The sequence below is a fragment of the Muscardinus avellanarius genome (assembly GCF_963383645.1).
Source record: "Muscardinus avellanarius genome assembly, chromosome: 1".
Classification (NCBI taxonomy): domain Eukaryota; kingdom Metazoa; phylum Chordata; class Mammalia; order Rodentia; family Gliridae; genus Muscardinus; species Muscardinus avellanarius.
Window position 1 is genome coordinate 174,880,907 of NC_137786.1, and position 18,872 is coordinate 174,899,778.

General features: G+C 40.7%; 1 protein-coding gene across 1 annotated transcript in view; it reads right to left on the bottom strand.

The window, feature by feature from the left end:
• Positions 1 to 4,424, bottom strand: part of GVQW3 (GVQW motif containing 3) — a gene marked incomplete at both ends in the record, with an annotated part of 36,312 nt that extends 31,888 nt beyond the window's left edge. The window contains one exon of the mRNA XM_080689289.1: positions 3,960 to 4,424. Within this exon, the coding sequence (XP_080545415.1) occupies positions 3,960 to 4,424 (465 nt within the window). The remainder of the gene's footprint in view (positions 1 to 3,959) is intronic.
• Between the last annotated feature and the right edge of the window lie 14,448 nt (positions 4,425 to 18,872).

Here is an 18,872-nt window from a genome sequence, read left to right on the forward strand (position 1 = left end):
ATTTGGGAGGACTGATCCAACCGCAGCAGAGTTGGAGAACTCAAAGTTAACATATATATTTCAGGAACAAAGGGAGGCACTTTGAGCCATGTGAGATTGGTGAGACTTAATCTTGGGGAGCCTGGTAAGACTTGCCAGTGAGGATGACCACAAAGAGCAGGCAAACTGAACCAGGTATGTGACACAGCGACAGTTCCCCAGTAGTGTCCCACCCCTTTACTAGGTGTCTTAAGCCTTTTAGCATCCAGACTTATTCAGGTATTTTTGATGACAAGCATGGACTTTGACAAATAAATGGATCTGAAAGGAAGGCTTTAGAAAGTAGGTCCCAAGTATACATTCTTTCCAAATGATAATATTTCGATGGCTCAGAGACAGGGGCAAAATTCAGAAGACTACAGAAAGATCCTCATGTTTTTCTAAGTCAAAGATTTGGTGAACATACTTTTTTTTTTCTTTTTAATAATTTCTAGTAGAGCAAATAGCGCAAGGTAGGGCATGGTAAATGGGGAAAGGGAGAGGGTTAGGGAAAATCAATGATGGGACAATCTGTCCTGGGTGGAGTCTATTCCTCTTGGACTTTCAGCTGTGGCATATAACATTCCATGTATATTTTGAACCAGAATGGGGGTGAGGGTGGGGGGTGGGGCAGAAGACCAATCTGAAAACCAAAGAGATTCACTGTGTTGAGAATTATGGTCAAGATTTGCAGATGGCCAGCTCTCCTTCTGACATCCCCAGACAGCCAGGCTTGATCACTGCAGTTAGATGACACTTCTCCTGCCAGGGAAAATACAGTTGCTGAGAGATAGGATTTGGGTGTTACGGTCATAAAATAGGTTTCATAACTCTCAGAGCCAAAGATAACCAAATTACCTCCTTGAGAAACCGGCAACCTGGTTGTGTCTGTGGAGTGCAAGTGATGATGGCTAAGGTTCCTCCCTCCCACCTCCCTTGGCATGCATGTCCCTTATAAAACAAAAACAAAAACATGTCATTCTCCCAAGTTGCCCTACACTACTTCTTGAGGCTAGGAAGGTAACTTGGGCCACAGCTGGAGCAGACAATTTCTGCTCCAATGGCACCAAGGCTGAAGTGGGGAGCTGGAGGACGGATCCAAATTCATGGGACAGAAGCATTGTGAGTTGAGTGGAAAACCATGAGTAAAAGGGTAATTCATGGACCAGCAAACCAAAGTGGTCTCCACTGTTCTTGGAGGTGTGGTCCAGAAATGGAAAACCAAACACCAGGAAATCAGAAAAAACAAAAAAAATAACAAAACAAAACACCCCAGCAAACTGGTGGAGAATAAATAGAAAAGTATCTTAGATCTTGGGATGTGATGCATGGCTGGATCTGAGACTATAGGAGCAGGAACTCAAGAGGCGTGAGCAGTGAGGTAGAGGCCAAGACAAAACTCAGGTCAGCAACAAAGTGTATTTGGTGAGTAGGGACAATAAGGAGTAATAAGAACTCTCCTTATTAAGGGATGCTGCTAAAAGATCATGCTCTAGTCTTGGGTTTGGTGATTCTGAGCAGCCATGTGAAAATAGCTTGCTCTAGGTGAGCATTAGGACAATTTTATGTCCCCCAAATCTGACAGGCTGCCATTACTGAATATTTTCTGGGAAGTCTTACAAAGGGCCAATGAGTTCAAGTGTTAGTTCAACCTAACTACTAGTTGGGATATGATTGAAAAAAACTAGATTAAGTCCTTTTCATGATAGCCACCTGGAAAATAATTGTATTTGCACTACTAATTACCTGCTGCTAGGTTCTCTGTATCCAAATTCTATGTAGGCCAACTTTGCTTCTGGTATTCTCCAGCATGGGTCTTGGTCCAGCATCATTGCTGCAGTTACTCCATCCCTGCTCACAGGAGTGCAGGTAAAACCCAGAAATAAGTTTTCTTGGGACCCCTTTGTCCTTGGACACAGAACTTGGAATTAAAGCCTGTAGGAGGTGTTGTGAGATCCTGGCCTAGTCCCAGGAGCATACAGTTCTATAACCATTACAACAGGGCCTGAACAAGGATTAATAAATTCAGCAAAAGAGAGGCAACAGCCAGTGTTAGGGGTTTTGTTTCTGAAGTGCAGTGTCCCTGGTGAGAAGTACCTATAGGGAACCCAGGACCTTGTCTGATGTAAGAAGACTTAATGGTCCTGGAATGGAATGTCTAGGAATCCCAAAGTAGATAGAAGTCTACAAGCTACTGCTGGGTTTGAGTTTTCTTAAATAGTATCTTTTCTTTGTGAGACAAGGTCTAGCTTTCAAGGTACTTCAAACTGACAGTTATTAGGGGGGAAACATAATTTTTGAAGATGAAATTTTGTAGAGACAGCAAAACAAAAAACAAAAAACTAAAACTTAACCATGTAAAATAAATGTTAGACCTCTATTATCACCCTTAATTCCTACTTGTTAAATAGAGGAGCTGTTATGCGTCAAACTTCTTAGGTAAAACAGATGATAGCCAAGGTTCTGATATGCAATTACCTCCCTACTTCTCCTGCTCACTGTCAGACATTCTGAGAAGTTCTGGTCTATGTGGTATTACTTGGAACTGCCTTGGGAAAAGTTCCATTCCATTAATCCTGGCAGAGAGGCAGGATACAAAAGAGACAGTTTGAACGTGTAGAGACTGCTTTTTGGAGTCCAATGGGAAAGTCAGATAGTCAAATAAGTAGGTTTATTATAAACCTATTCACAAACTCAGGGGAAGCAAATTGCTGGTGCAATGTTGTGGCAAAGGAAAGAAAGCAAGTGATCTCAAACTGATCATCTTCTAACAATACCATCATCTTCCCCTTTATATTTTGCTATTTTAGCCAACAGTGCCATCACTTTCTACTCATACAGGTTCCAAGCCTTATGCTGTTTCCCCTGTCTGGGAAGTGTTCCCTAATCTCGTAGCCTTTTGTCTCACCCTCTGTCATGGATCCATTTTAAGAATGGGCTCCTCCATGAAGCCATCTGCCCTTGGTGATCTCATTTCAGAAATTTACACTATCACTGCCCAGCAGTGTTTAAAAACAGGTTCTCAAAACATACCCGACAGTATTAGCATTATTTCTGAAAAACATGGTGTTGTGTGGGAATCAACAGGTAGACTTGCAGACTCCCTTAAATCAGGACCCGAAGAATCAACTAGTGTTTTTCCTTACACATTATAGTCATGGCCTTGGCCCCCTGGTTTATATTTTCTAGGGTCAGAGCCTTTTCTTCTAGCAGAGGGACACCCAAATGAGTGGATGTCCAAAGCAAAGGACTAGAATGAGACAAACCCAGCTCTTCTGTGAGAAGACCAGTATTAGTGGCCAACTTGAGTTCTCAGGGGCTTCCATGGAGTCATTCAGGCCAGACAACAATTATGCCCAGCATGGCTCAACAGGTCAACAAGCCAGTGCCTTCTGTACCATACCTCAGGCCCTGACTGCAAAGCAAGGTTAACTGGAGGCCTTTTGGAGTCCTTGCAGAAGAGCTTTCCTCCCAAGGCAGAGATACAGGTGATTCCCCGAGACAGAATGTTGAGAACAAAGGAACAGGGTGGCAACAGGGTAGTGTGGGCAGTGAAGAGATCCAAATTTGTTAAGCAAAAGAAGTCAAGAACAAGCAAGCACAGAAATCAACAATTAAAAGCACTTCAAGGTGGTGAACAGCAAGGAAAACAGCCCCATTTCCAGCAAAGTAGGAGGGCCATGAAAGGCAGGGAGAAGTGGTAGAGAGAAGACCAAAAGCAGATTAGCAGCAACAGTGAGGCAACTTCGTAGCTCAGGCTCAGCTACCTCAGGTTCCCTTCATCAGGGTGTGAACCAATCTGGAGCCTCTGTGGGAGGAATGCTTGCTGAAGATGAAGGCTGCCGTTGCTGGCTGGAAGGGCTTCTGGGATGGGATACCGGTGAAGGTATTGACTCATCAGCTTCGCTCTGCAGAAGAATCTCTGTTTCAGAACTAGTCACCGTCTTCCTCACACCTGAGCTATGTTTCCTAGTTTCCTCTGAAAGATGAGACTGAAAGTCAAGCTTTCCAGGTTTAGGCTCATCCTTCAAAGGACTTGATACAACTCTGGCAGACACTTTCTTCATGTTCAAGTTTTCTTTCAGGATGAGTCTAACCGTTTCCTTATCTAAATTTAACTCTTCGGCCATCATCCTCACTGTTAACTTCCGGTTTGAACAAACCAAGTCCTTCACCTTCTGGATATTTTCATCCGTCCTGTGGGTGACTGGACGACCACTTCGTGCATCATCTCGAACATCTTCCCGCCCTTCTTTAAATCTTTTGTGCCAGTCAAAAACTCGGGCCCTTGACATGACTTCATCCCGGTAAGCTTCTTTTAAAAGATGGTGGGTCTCACTTGCTGACTTGTTCAATTTCACGCAGAATTTGATACTAATCCTTTGTTCTAAATATCGGTCGCTCATTCTGGCACCAAACAATACAGGAATGTTAACAGGCCACAACTATGAGAGGAAGACTGAGGGAGCAATCTCTATCGGGCTGTAGGCCTAATCATGCCACTATTCTTGCTCCTTTGAAATCCTCACCAGGAAAGTCACTGCTGTTCTGAATTTTCGCCCCTTTGCGTTTGGCTGAGGTTGGAGAAAACCGATCTGAGACGCTAACGGGGCCAAAGTGTCACTGCAAAGCGGGGCGGGGGAGGGGGGATTAATCCCCTACGACCTCAGTCTGCGTCCAAACCGAATAGGCAGCTTTGCGTGAAGTTTGCAAATCAGTCACCAAGGTCGTCTCGATTCCGCGGCCTTTACGAGTCTAGGAGGATTTCTGCAACAGACGCCGACGTGGGGGCAACCTAAGCAAGCAAGGGAAGATGCGACGGTGATGTAACGCGCAAGCTCGCCCCAGATCCGCAGAAAACCGCGAACTCGAAACCTACCGGAGGAGCCAGGGGATCACCCGCTCCGGCGTCCCGGGAGACGAACCCTCGCGCGCAACTCCCTCCCGGCCAGCCGCGCTGTGCGCATGCGCGCCGCGGCGCCCGCGCAGGCTCCGCCCCGCCCCGCCCCGCCCGGCCGGCGGCGAGGTCGGCGCAGAGGAGGGCGGGGCAGGAAGGCTGCGGGAAGAGAGGGCACCCCCGGGCGCCCGGGTGCATTGTGGGAAGGAGGCGGCAGCGTCCCGGGCGGGCGGGAGGTGCACCAGCGGCGGCGGCGGCGGCGGCGGTAAATCCTCCCGGCCGCTCACAGCACTGTGGAGCCGCGTCCCCAGCCCGGCGGCGGCCGCGCGCCCCTCCTGCCCCGCGCGCCCGCCCTCCCCGCGCCGGGCCCGCCGGCCGGCCGGCCTAGCTCCCCTCCCCGGCCCGCCGGCGCGGGCTGCCCTGAGCAGGCGGGGAGGGGAGGCCCGGGCCGGCCGGCGGGCGGGCGGCCATGCCGAACTTCTGCGCGGCCCCCAACTGCACGCGGAAGAGCACGCAGTCCGACCTGGCCTTCTTCAGGTTCCCGCGGGATCCCGCCAGGTAAGGGCGGCCGAGCCGGCCGCGGAGCACGTGCGGGCCCGGCCTCCCGACCGCGGGTCGCCGGCTCCCGCCGGAGTTTGCTTAGCTGTCAGCGCGCGCCGCGGCCCTGGCGCTGCGCCCTGCAGCCCCTCTCCCGGACGCCGTTGTGTTTGGAGTCCCGCCACCTCCTTCGATCTCAAGTCAGGTTTCAAGTCCTGCCTCCGGAGGGCTAGTCCTCGCACGGTGTTGAGATTCGGCCTCTGACCGTTATTTATCATCGCCCTTGGTTATTGTAGGGCTAACAGGGCATGCGCTGTGAGGGCGTGGGAATCGGTATAGAAAACCTCCCCTTGGAGGTAACCCACGTACTGACTTGTATTTAGGGAGCGATAGGATAGACACTCTTTGAAAGGCTGAGGATATTTTATAGGCCACTCTTTTGGGTTCATTCATTTAAAAGCAATACTTGGTATATGCCGAGCACTGGTGGTAAGTGTTGGAAATTCAGAGGTGAGCCGAGAGACAGTGTCACTGCCTTCAGAAAGCTCAGAGTCCATTAGGGTGGAACAGGTACACCAATAGGTATTTAAAAAAAAAAAAGTGAATTTGAACAAAAGTGAAAGGGCCAGCTCTGAAGATACTGTGGGAAAGATCATTCCAGATTCTGGAAAAAGTGCTTCTTGATACTAGAAAGGATATGTATGGGAGGTACAAATTGTATAGGGGGTGGTAGGCCATAGGAAATACTGGCATTCATTCTGAGAGATAGGAAGGGTTTAGAGACTTTAACGAAATCACTGGCTGCTTGTTAACTTGAAAGTGGGAAGACCAGTTAAAGGCTATTGCAGTAATCCAGATTAGAAGGAGGTTGTAAATTGCTGCCTTTGAGATATGGTTTGAAAGTGAAGCCAACCGGATTTGCTAATGGTTTGGTTGTGGGTTGTGATAGAAAAAGATAAGGATGACTCCTGAAGTTTTTAGCATGAACATTTACTGAGATTTAAAAATAAAAAAGCTCTGAGAACAGAATTGATGGAGGGATATTAGGATATTAAAGTTTGAGAGACTCGATAGAGATTCAAGAATAGATGTCTGGCTGGGCATGGTGGTGCATGCGTGTAATCCCAGTACTTTAGAAGCTGAGATAGGAGGATCCCAGGTTCAAGGCTAGCCTTGGCAACTTAGTGAGGCTCTGAGCAGTTTATGGTTTTTTGTTTGTTTGGTTTTGGGTTTTTTTGTGGTACTAGGAGTGGAACCCAGAGGCGTTCTACCTCCAGACTATACTCCCAAACCTATTTTTATATTTTATTTGGAAACAGGATCTCACTAAGTTGCTGAGAGCCTCACTAAGTAACTGAGGCTGGCTTCGAATGGCTCTGAGCAATTTAAAGAAACCCTATTCCAAATAAATAAGATAGAGCTAGAAGTATAGCTCAGAAGTAGACTGCCCCTGGGTTTAAACTTCAGTACCACACACAAAAATGTCTGAGCCAGGCGTAGTGGCACACACCTGGAATCCCAGTACTTGAGAAGGTGAGACAGGACAATGACAGGTTTGAAGACAGCCTTAGAAACCTAGCAAGACCCTTTTCAAAACAAAAATTAAAAAGGCTGGCAGTGTAACTTGGAGATATACCCAGGTAACCCCTGGGTTCAATCCTTACTTAGCACTGCCCCCCAAAAAGTTTGTCTTTGTACCATATACAGAAGTGGACTAAAAATGACCAGTATTTATTTATTTATTACTTATTTGGTGGTACTGGGGTTCCTGGAAACCCTTCTACCTCCGGGCTACACTCCCAGACACCTATTTTTTATATTTTTATTTGGAAACAGGGTCTCCTAAGCCAGCAAGGTTGGCTTCAAACCTATGCGATCCTCCTGTCTCTGCCTCCCAAGCGCGGGGATTACAAGCGTGCGCCACCACACCTGGCAAATGACCAGTATTTAAATAAATGACTTAAAGAACTAAAACCATTGAACTCTTAGAAGAAAACACAGAAGTAAATCATGAAGAGATTTGGCAGCATTCTTATATATGAAACCAAAACCATATACAGTAAAAGGAAAAAATACATGGATTGGACATCATCAAAATTAAACTTTACATATCAAAAGACATTACCAAGAAAATGGACAGAATGAAAGAAGATATTTGTGAATAATATAATTGATAAGGGTCTAGTCTCCAAAATACATTTAAAAATTTTTAATTAAAAAACAAAAAGGTAACCCAAACTAGGCACAGTGGCACAGGTTTGTATATCCCATTCTTGGGAGGCTGAGGCAGGATTGCAAGCTTGAAGCCAGCACATGGAAACTTAGCAAGATCCTGTTTCAAAACAAAAAATAATTGGGCTGGGGGTGTAGTTCAGAGGTAGAGGTTCTAGTAGTGTGTGTGCGAGCGCATACACACACACACACACACACACACACACACACACACACACAAAAAAAAAAGGGCAAAGTTTCCTGGGGGAGGTGGCCCACACCTGTAATTCCAGTACTTAGGAGGCTGAGACAAAAGGACCATAGGTTAGCAAGGCCCTCTGCAACTTAATGAGACTGTGTTTGAAAAGTTAAAAAAAAAAAAAAAATAATAAGGCTGGGGGTTAAGCTCAGAGGTAGAATGCCCTTGGGCTCAATCTCTAGAGCCACAAAGGAAAAAAAGAAAATGAGCAAAGGATTTGAATAGATACTTCTCCAAAGAGGTACAGATGACACAGTGGTGCATGCTTGTAATTCCAGCACTGGGGAGGCTGAGACTGGAGTATTGCGGTTTGTGGACAGCCTCAGCTACTTAGTGAGGCCCTCCGCAACTTAGTGAGACCCTGTTTCAAAATAAAGAATTAAAAAATAGAAACAGGGCAGGGGGTGTAGCTCAGAGGTCGAATGCCCCGGGTTCCATCCTCAGACCTGCCCCCCCCCAAAAAAAAAAATATATATATATATTCAACATCATTAGTTGTTAGGGAAGTTCAAATCAAAACCACAAAATCATAGTTATCATTTTGCCCAGTAATTCCATTAATAGGTATATGTCAGCAAGAACCACAAGCTGGTACTCAAAAAAAAAAACCAAATATACAACACATGTTCACAGCAACATTGCTTACAGTAGTTAAAAGATGGAAACAACCTACATCTTTCAATGTATAATGGATAAAATTTGTACCAAAACAATAGAATATTCTGCCTTCATACAATAGAATATTATTCTGCCATGAAAAGCAATTAAGTGCTAGCCGCGTGTGGTGGTACACACTTGTGATCCCAGTACTTGGGGGGTTGAGATAGGAGGATCACAGTTTGTGGAAAGCTATTTAGTGAGGCCCTCTGCAACTTAGAGACTTTATTTCAAAATAAAGAATAAAAAATAGGACTGGGGGTATAGTTTGGAGGTAGAATGCCCCAGAGTTCCATCCCCAGTACCTCAAAAAAAAAAATAAATAAAAGTAATGAAGTACTGATACATGCTATAGTATAGGCAAACTTCAAACATGATAAGTGAAAGAAACCAGGTATAAGGATCAAATATTGTTCCATATATGTTAAATATCCAGAGTAGGTCAGTCTATAGAGATAGCAGATTGGTGGTTTCCAAGGGCTGAAAGGAAGGAGGAATGGGGAACAGTTCTTTAGAACTGTTCTGTATCTAATAGATACAGGTTCTTTCCATGTGTAGTTGAATGCTCTTTTCATTACACTTAGGGAAATATGGCCTACTGGGGCTTATAGTCTCAGATTTGGAAGTTTTAGGTTTAATGCAGTTTTGCTCGGAATGCCAAAACTCCCTCAATATTAGTAGCTTTTAACCTTCTTTGGGGTCATTGTCCCCTTTGAGACTCTAACAAGACAAAGATCCTTGCAATTCACCTGTTTATAGTTCATTGGGTTTTGGCATATTTAGATTTTGGCAAAGTATATATAACAAATGAGTATTTTAACAGTTTTTATTATTATTTTGTGTATGGTGTTAGGGATTAAATTCTGGGCTTGCACTTGCTAGGCCAAGGCTCTACCACTGAGCTACAACCCCAACCTCCTTTTGACCGATTTTACATGTATAACTCTACCCAGGCATGGTTGTGCATGCTTGTAATCCCCCAGTATTTAGGAGGTTGAGATAGATTCAAAGCCAGTCTCAGGAACTTAGCAAGGCTTTCAGCAATTTAGCACGACCCTGTTTCCAAATAAGAAATTAAATAGGGCTGGGAGTATAAAAAGACATTTTATAAAATAATAATATTAAAAGACTGGGGATGTAGCTCAGTGGTAGAATACCCCTGAGTTCAATCTCCAGTAACATAAATATATTATTCAGTGGCATTAATTAACATTTATACAGTTGTACAATCATTACCACTATCTATTTCTAAAACTTTTTCATTCCAAAAAAGCTCTGTAACCAAGGCAGTAATTTTCATTTCCCTTCCTCCTAGCCTCTGATAACTTCTTATCTCTTTTAGTCTTTATAAACCTGTTGTAGGTATCTCAAATAAGTGGAATCATATTTGGTTTTTATGTCTGGCTTATTTAACATAATGTCTTTGGACCTTTCCCTCACACATATCCTGGCATATGGGAGGCTGAGGTAAGAAAGTTATAAATCCAAGGTCATTCTCAAAATAAAAACCTAGTGAGGCCTACTTTCACAATAAAACAAAAAGGGCTGGGGATGTAGCTCAGTGGTAAAGTTCCCCTGGGTTTAATCCCAAATACAGCCCCCCTCCCATTGGAATTTTTTTTGTATGTGTTTGGTACTGGGGATTGAACCTAGAGTCATTCTACCTCCAAGCTACCCCTATTTTTTTTTTTTTTTTTTTTTTTTTTTTGCTGTACTGGGGGTGGAACACCAGGGACATTCTACCTCCGAACTATACCCCCAGCCCTATTTTTTATTCGTTATTTTGAAACAAGGTCTTACTGAGTTGCAAAGGCCCTCACAAAGTAGCAGAGGTTATCCAGGAACTGCAATCCTCCTGTCTCAGCCTCCTGAGTGCTGGAATTACAAGCATGTGGCACAACGCTTTATTTCTTTATTTTGAAGTAGTGTCACTTAGTATGACTTAGTATGAGGCTGGCCTAGAAGCTGCAATCCTGTCTCAGCCTCCCAAGTATTGGTATTAAAGCATGTACCACCATGCCTGGTTTCCATTGAATTTTGAAACATGAAATGTTTATAATCAAAATGTACAACTGTGTAAAAATATTAGTATCTGGATATCTTAGGTGTCATTATTGAGTGATATAAACTTCTTGATTGAAATACAGTATAGATGTGTGATTTTAGTTAAGGTTTGAAATCAATATGTCACCATAGTTCTGTATATTTGGGGTAGAGGGAATGAAGTGTCAGGGTGTGTTTGTGAGGGGGTGGATACAGTGTTGATATAAGAAAACATACTATTATGTAATTATAACATGAATATATTTTCAAATTTGTGACTGCTTATGCATGGGAGAACTTTTATTCTTGGATGCTTAGAGTGAGGAAAAGATCTGATTGTGACCTTTAGCAAATTAATATTTTTATGCATAGGTTTCTTTGTCTGCAGAAGAGGGAAAAATAATAGTGCCCACCTTTGAAAGGACTTAAAGCAGCATCTGGTTCATAATAAGTACTTAGTAAACATTATTATATTACTTGTTTTTCTGCACATAACCTCTTGGTTAAGCACCAAGAAGGCATGAACTTTATCCTGTTCAGTATCTTCTACAATTTTTGCATATTGAATGTGTATGTACAATCACTGCATTACTAGAGCTTAAGATCTAGCTTGTAATGCAAGAAATTATATATAGAACTTCTGTTATTTTCTGCAGTGGCATTGTTTTCTTTGATCATATCAGAATCTTGAAGGAAATGTTAGACTGTTATCCTAATGCAAATTTTCACTTGTACTACTAATGGTTGAGTTCTCTGATGCTAGGGTGTCCTGGGGGTTGGATTATCCAGGTGTAGGTTCTAATTTTGCTACTGATTTCTGGCGATGCTAAGCAAGTTACTTTTTAACCTTAGCTGTAATGGAAGGGTTTTTACTAAGTGATTTCTAAAGTTTCTTTCAATTTTCATTTTGTTATTAATCACCTCTCAAAATTATGTTTTAGAGAGGAGAGCAGGAATCCATTGTTATTTCCCTAAGACCAACTGCTGAAATTTAAATAGCAAGGTCATATTTCATGATTGCATTATTGTTTTATTTTAGATGCCAGAAGTGGGTAGAGAATTGTAGGAGAGCTGACTTAGAAGATAAAACACCTGATCAACTAAATAAACATTATCGATTGTGTGCCAAACACTTTGAAACTTCAATGATCTGTAGAACTGTAAGTAATAGAAGGACTTGGTTTTTCTCTCTCTCTCACAGTTTGTTGGGAATGTAAATGTGTATTAACTGGAAGGTATCCCTCTACCTTTTAAGTTGAAGATAAATTTGGAGCTGAACAGTATCTATTTTGTTCTTAAAATCCTGATTTTTTTCTTTTAACTCTCCTATTCCTAATGCCCCATTCTCACTCACTACTTTTTAAACTTGTAGAAAACTGTAGATAACTATAAGTGTATGTTTAAATTAATGTTGGTGTTTTTATTTGGAGCAGTTTCTCTAGAGCTTTTTATGAATAGTATCTTCAGCTAAGAATGGTACTTTTTGTTTTCATGTTTTTTAATGTACTCTTAGAACCAACATATACTTTTGTACCAGATATAACAGGAAATAAACCGTATACCTAATCTGGAAAAAAAAATTTTTTGTCAGTAATTTGCAATTCTCCAGGTTTGTTTTTTGTGTGTGTGTATGTGGTTCTGGGGATTGAACCCAGGGACATTCTACCTCTGAGCTGTACCCCCAGCCCGATTTTTTATTTTTTATTTTGAAATAGAGTTTCACTAAGTTGCAGAGTGCCTCACTAAGTAGCTAAGGCTGGCCGAGAACCCAGATCATCTCATGTCTCTGTCTCCCAAGTATTGGGATTACAAGTGTGTGCCACCTTGTCTAGCTCCCAGTTTCTAATGAGATTAGGGTAGATATTTTCTGAGATCTGAAATTTTTTTAACCTCTAGGATTCTGTTAATGCTGATTTATAAAAGGCACAAATAGGGCAGATTTGATTGAAATGAAGCAAATGTAAAAACACTTTTTAATAACTAGTAAGGAACAAAGTTTTGTTAAACAATATGCAGTGTTCTTGTTTAGGAGTAACTTATCATCTCAGATATCGGGATAGACATAAACTTGATTTGAAGGTACACTATATATTGTTATGCAGCAATTTATTTTGATATTTTTTTCAGATACATTTTGCAGAGGCATCAGAAAACTAAAGAATGATTGGGTTATTTTATTTCTCAAAATTAATTGAAGCAGATACTTGTGAAGTCATTGGGAGGTGAGCCAATTCCGGTTCAACAGTTTAATCACAAATATTTGAGGGATATTTTTTGCCTTGCTTTGTTAGGAGCATAATAATGATCAACCAAAATAAGAAGTTTCATATGTTTAAAAGGCAAACTACTTTTATGTTCTTGACATTAAGTAAAAATATCCCAAGTTATTATTTTAAATATATAAGCCATATGCATTTTTGCATTTTTATTTAGTAATACCGTTTTTCAGCTGGATAATTCCAGTCAGATTAACGTGAGAACTTTAAAATATAGTTCACTCTTGTATTCCCATTTAGTCAGAGCATAGAACAGAAAGATGGGCTAGTTTTACTTTTAAAATTTCCAACTGATTGTTCAGTTTCGAGTAAATTAACCCACATATGAGAAAATGTTCTTTCTGTATATGTAAAAGAAGATCCTGCTATTAAGAGCTGGATTATCTGATACCCATATTCAAATGTTTTGGCCTCATTACTTTGATATTTAAGATCTCACTAGTAAACATTGATGACTAGTTCACCCAAAACCAAGTGTTATATTTATTTTCGATGGTAGAGTAAGATCATTACCGTTTGCTCAAACCTTAAATAAGCAATTAAAGATTAAATCTTGATACTGTGTTAAAATTATTTCTATGAACTGAATATAACCTTTTTTGGCATATGTACTTATAAATAAGCATTTATAAAATGTCATGTTTTTAATTATATTGTTTTCTGATCTTTGCTTTATTTGCTATAAAATAGCAAATTAAGTTTGAATTTTTAAAATTCATTAGAATGTTTTATCCCTCCCTCACTTAATGGTTGCTCAAATATTAAGAGTTAACAATATACAAATATGTTTAATTTTGAGGTTTTTGCTCAATGGGAATGATGAGATGCTTAGGATATCATAGGTTTTTCTCCTTTCATTTATGTTGTGTTCCTTGTTTAAACTTTCTGGTAGGCTCAGGAACTAGAAGCTGAGTATTATTAAGAAATCAGATTTCCTTCTTTATTGTTCTATTATGCATGAGATTGAACTGGAAAACATTGTCTGTGAGTGGAAAGTCTTCTCAAGTATAATTAGCAACTCTTTGGATAAAACCCAAGATAGTGTGTTCCATTTAGATGTATTTTTCCCTTTGTATCTTCCTACCCTCCCTTCTCTGAGTGTCATTATTTTTCTTTGAACATGCTTTAAGAGTCACCTTTTTTTTTTTAATGTATGTGGTCTGGGGATGGAACCCAGGGGCATTCGACCTCCAAGCTACAACCCTGCTCTATTTTTAAAATTTATTTTGAAACACGGTCTCACTAAGTTGCAAAGGACCTTACTAAGTAGCTGGGGCTGTCCGCAAACTGCTTTCCTCCAGTCTCAGCCTCCTGGATGCTGGGATTACAAGCATGTGCCACCATGCATGGCTGATTCAGCTTTGAAATAATCACTGCTCCCAAGAAAGCTTCTTGAAATGGAGTTTTTTTTTTCTTTCAACTTCAGGGAAAATTAAAGTCACTACTTTTTGACTAGTGGGGCAGGGTGATAATAACCGTTATTAATCTGCTCTTTACCCTCTTGATAAATTTTATCCTACCCAGCCTCCTATTCCTACGTCACCATCTAGACATGGATCCAGCTTTTGGCTAGGTTGGATAAGAAAGTAGGATGGAGAATGATCATATTGCAGTAATAAGATCATTGGAAATAGAAGTTAATTTAGAAACAACAAAGTTTAATGTTTGCAAAAATATTTATCACTTGTGGAATGAGAGATGATTTCAAGTGGCATGTGAATCAATTTTAAGAATTTAATGTGTTTAAAATCTAACTAGCCCATTAAAGTCCTACAGTTTTTATTTCTTAAGACAGTGTTAACTAAATAAGTGAATAGGTTGTCTAGAAATATGGTGAGCCAGGTGTGGCACATGCTTATAATCCCAGTACCTGGGAGGCTGAGATAGGTGGATCAAAGGTTTGAGGTGATTCTCTGTAACATAGACTCTTGGCAAACTAGTGAGACCATATTTCAAGACAAAAAATAAAAATCAAAGGGCTAGAGTGTAGCTTAGAGGTAGAAAGTCCCTAGGTTCAATCCCCAGTATCAAAACATATCTGATAAACAGACAGATATAAAAGTTTACCTGAAATAACAAGTACCATCATCATTAATGTGTGAGTAATTTCATTTGTGTAGATATTAATCTAATGAATACTTGAATTTTATTCAGAAGAGGAAATTGGGTTCCAAAAAGGAAACTGATTTAGTTAGGGTCTCTTAGTCACTGGTAGAGTTTGAACTAGATCCTGAGTCCCAGTTTAATATTATTTTCACTATGCCTTGGTGCTTCTCTATAATATTAGCAAAAGCGGAGTGGACAGCAGGTAAGGAGGGAAACGTTGTAGAACATATGAAAGGGTAGATTATTTGGAGACCTGTATGTCCTGTAGGTTTAGTGGGTTCATGTAAAGACAAAACATAAAATTGCTGGGAGGCTGAATTAGAAATAAATATGCAAAACAAATGGTTTTTTATACCTACTATTAATAATACAGTTCTTTAACTTATGATAGTAAAATTGCCAGACGGGCAAATGCAAAAATAGCAATAGTAGACTGACCTAAACTGACACTGAATTTTGCAAGTCTGCATACTGTAGAGTCAGAGTTGAAGAAGTACTGTGGAAATCATTAATGTGGAATTTTATTTTTTCTGAAGGACTGTCTCTGAATTAACATTTTTCTTTTTCAGAGTCCTTATAGGACAGTTCTTCGAGATAATGCAATACCAACAATATTTGATCTTACCAGTCATTTGAACAATCCACATAGTAGACACAGAAAACGAATAAAAGAATTGGTATGTCTTTGTACTTTTAGTTTTTTCTTCTTCCCATAATACTATGAAGTCAAATAAAGAAGCATTTTTATGTTAGGAATTGATTCAGCTTGGCTTGGTGGCATATGTTTATAATCCCAGTACTTGGGAGCTTGGGAGGCTGAGACAGAAGGATCACAGGTTCATGGCCATTCTTGGAACTTAGTGAGACCCTGGTTCAAAATAAAGAGTAAAATAGCTCACAGGTACCCTGGAGGTAGAAAAGTCCTTGGGTTCCACCCCTCAGTACCACAAAAAAATAAATAAAAATAAAAAATAAAACATTGACAAGGTTTAGGAAAAGCTTTGAAATCTTTGACTATAACATTTATACATCTTAAATCTTCCAGTTTTGATCATTGAAAGCTTCCTATTTGTTGTTGTTGACCTTATATGAACAAAATTAGACTCAGACTCCTCAATCCATGGTTTACTTTTCTTTTTTTCTTTTTTTTTTTTTCTTTTTTTTTTTTTTTTGCGGTACAGGGTATTAAATCCAGGGGCATTCTGCCTCTGAGCTACACCCCTCAGCCCTATTCTTAACTCTTTATTTTGAAACATGGTCTCACTAAATAGCTGAGGCTGGCCGAGAACCTGGGATCCTTCTTTTCTCAGCCTCCCAAGTACTGGGATTACAAATATATGCCATCATGCCCAGCAGTCCATGGTTTTCTGTTCTCCTTGCCACTTAGCAAGGCCTTTATTTGGTTTTACTACTTTTCTTTCTTCAACCACTATCACCATTACCATTCCTTCCCTACCTATAGGTGATATATTTAATATATGTCATATCAACTCACCTGTGCTTTTTTAAGATAGCATCTAATTTTTCTCATTTGTTCTGTTTATCTTTCATAATTAGATCTGATCCATTTGGACTTTAAATGTATTGTATCCAAGAAGAATGTAACTTTTTTTTGTTCTTAGAGAAAATTAGTTTTTCCAACAGTTATGTTAGTCCACTTTTCATTGTTCTGACAAATTCCTGAGATAAACTTAAAAGGAGAAAAGGTTTATTTTGGCTTCTGGTTCCAGAATTTTCAGTATGCAGTTGGCTGGCTCTGTTTCTTTTAGGTCTGTGACGAGGCAAGACATCATGGCGGGGAGCTTGTGGTGGAGCAAAGGTGGCTGGGAAGCAGCCAGGCTCAAGGGCATACCCACAGTGACCTAGCCTCCTTGTAGAGGCCCCACCTCCTAAACCTTCTGCCACGCTTTAGAATATGGGCCACCTTGGAGGAACGTTTTAAGATCCAAACCAGCCAGGTGTGGTGGCACATACCTGTAATCCCATCTAGTCAGGAGGCTAAGGCAGGAATGTTGCAAGTTTGAGGGCAGTCTTAGTACCACAGCAAGACCTTGTTTCAAAATATAAAAAGTATTAGGGATCTAGCTCATCAGTAAAGTGCACCTAGGTTCAGTCTCCAGTACAGGGGAAAAATCCAAATCATATCAATAATCTGTTAAATCATCTTTCTCTGTTAATATAAAACTCTTGTTATATACCAAGTTTAATGCAAGGCTTTTTATGGATCTTGTTTCACTGTATTATTTGCCAGTTAATATTTGTACCACACTGATTTTACTACTGTGGCTTTGTAACATATCTTATTCTTTGCACTGCTGCCCCCCCCCCCCGCCCCCCGTACTGGCAGTTGAACCCAGGGGCATTCTACCTCTGAGATACACCCTCAGCCTATTTTAGTTTTTATTTTGAAACAGGGTCCCACTAAGTTTATGAGGCTTGCCTTGAACCTGTGATCCTCCTGTTTCAGTTTCGCAAGTCCTGGATTATAGGCATGTTACCACCATGTCTAGCCTTTATTTATTTCTTAATTTATAATTTTTGGTGATGCTAGGGATCAAGCCAAAACCCTGGGACTTACCTTTTAAGTTCTGAGACATCCTGTTTATTTTCTTCATGAATTTATTTTCTCTATTTTACTTCCCTTTATTTGTTTTTTTTTTTTTTTTTGGGCTTCTCATAGATGAATTCTAACACATGACAAAGGTCTTCTTAGCAACATGTACCAGGGGAAGGAGCTCAACCACTTCCCATTCTGTAGCTGTCTTTTCTTTGTACTCTGCCCCTTAGAAAACCTCAAATAGGAACTTTAAAAAAAAACTTCACAGCAGGGACACCTCCAGACCTGCCATCCTTGTAATGTGGAGCCCACTAGATAAGGAGGGAATCTTTCAGGTTGAGGTCAACCTGAAAGATTCCCTCCTTCCCAACCTGCCTGCTGACATTTCATTATCAGTAGCATGTCCAGGGCTGCCTAGCAGGTACCCTGCTGTCCACCTATCACTGGCACTGCTACTTTCCTGCCACAGAATAGTAACGGGCAGGTTGTGATCTAAGCATCATAGAGGACTAGAGGGAGAGGAAAAGACACCGCTGGAAAATTCTGCCTCAGTCTGTGTGTATGTTCAGTGCATAGACTCTGCTCTGTGCACTCATTTCTCTTTCATGCTGTCACTCTTCTGCTTCCCAGGGATTTCTTATCACTTTAGTGTTAAGTTCTCCTATTCAGCAACCTCCCCCTTATGTGACCTCTCCAAGGTTTAATTGGAAAGGGGGATGGTTTATATCCTCTTAATTTGCCACAACATGTCATGGTGTACTTTCATTATCCAGCAAACACTTGTAATCCTAAGTCAGGATGACTTAGGTAGAAAATAAGTTAAATAATATATTCTTTCTTCTAAGCTTAAAATGATTAACATATCATTATTCTGGCCTTTTTAACACTTTTCTGTTTAAATAAGGTATTTCAGCCAGGCGTGGTGGGGCACACTTGTAATCCCTGCGCTTGGGAAGTGGAGACAGGAGGATTGCGCAGGTTCAAAGCCAGCCTCGCTGGCTTCAGAGACCCTGTTTCCAAATAAAAATATAAAAATAGGTCTGGGAGTGTGGCCCAGGGGTAGAAGGGTTTTCAGGAACCCCAGTACCACCAAAATAAATGGATACATAAATAAATAAGGTATTTCATACAATTAATTTATGCTCTTGAAAGAGTAAAATTGAACTCAAATTAGGGTGGGGTTTTCTTTCTAGTAAAAAATGATAACCAGTTTTTTAAAGGTCAGTTTTCTTAAGGTTGTTTTTTTCTTGTTATTTAGAGTGAAGATGAAATCAGGACACTGAAACAGAAAAAAAGTAAGTGATAGTGTTA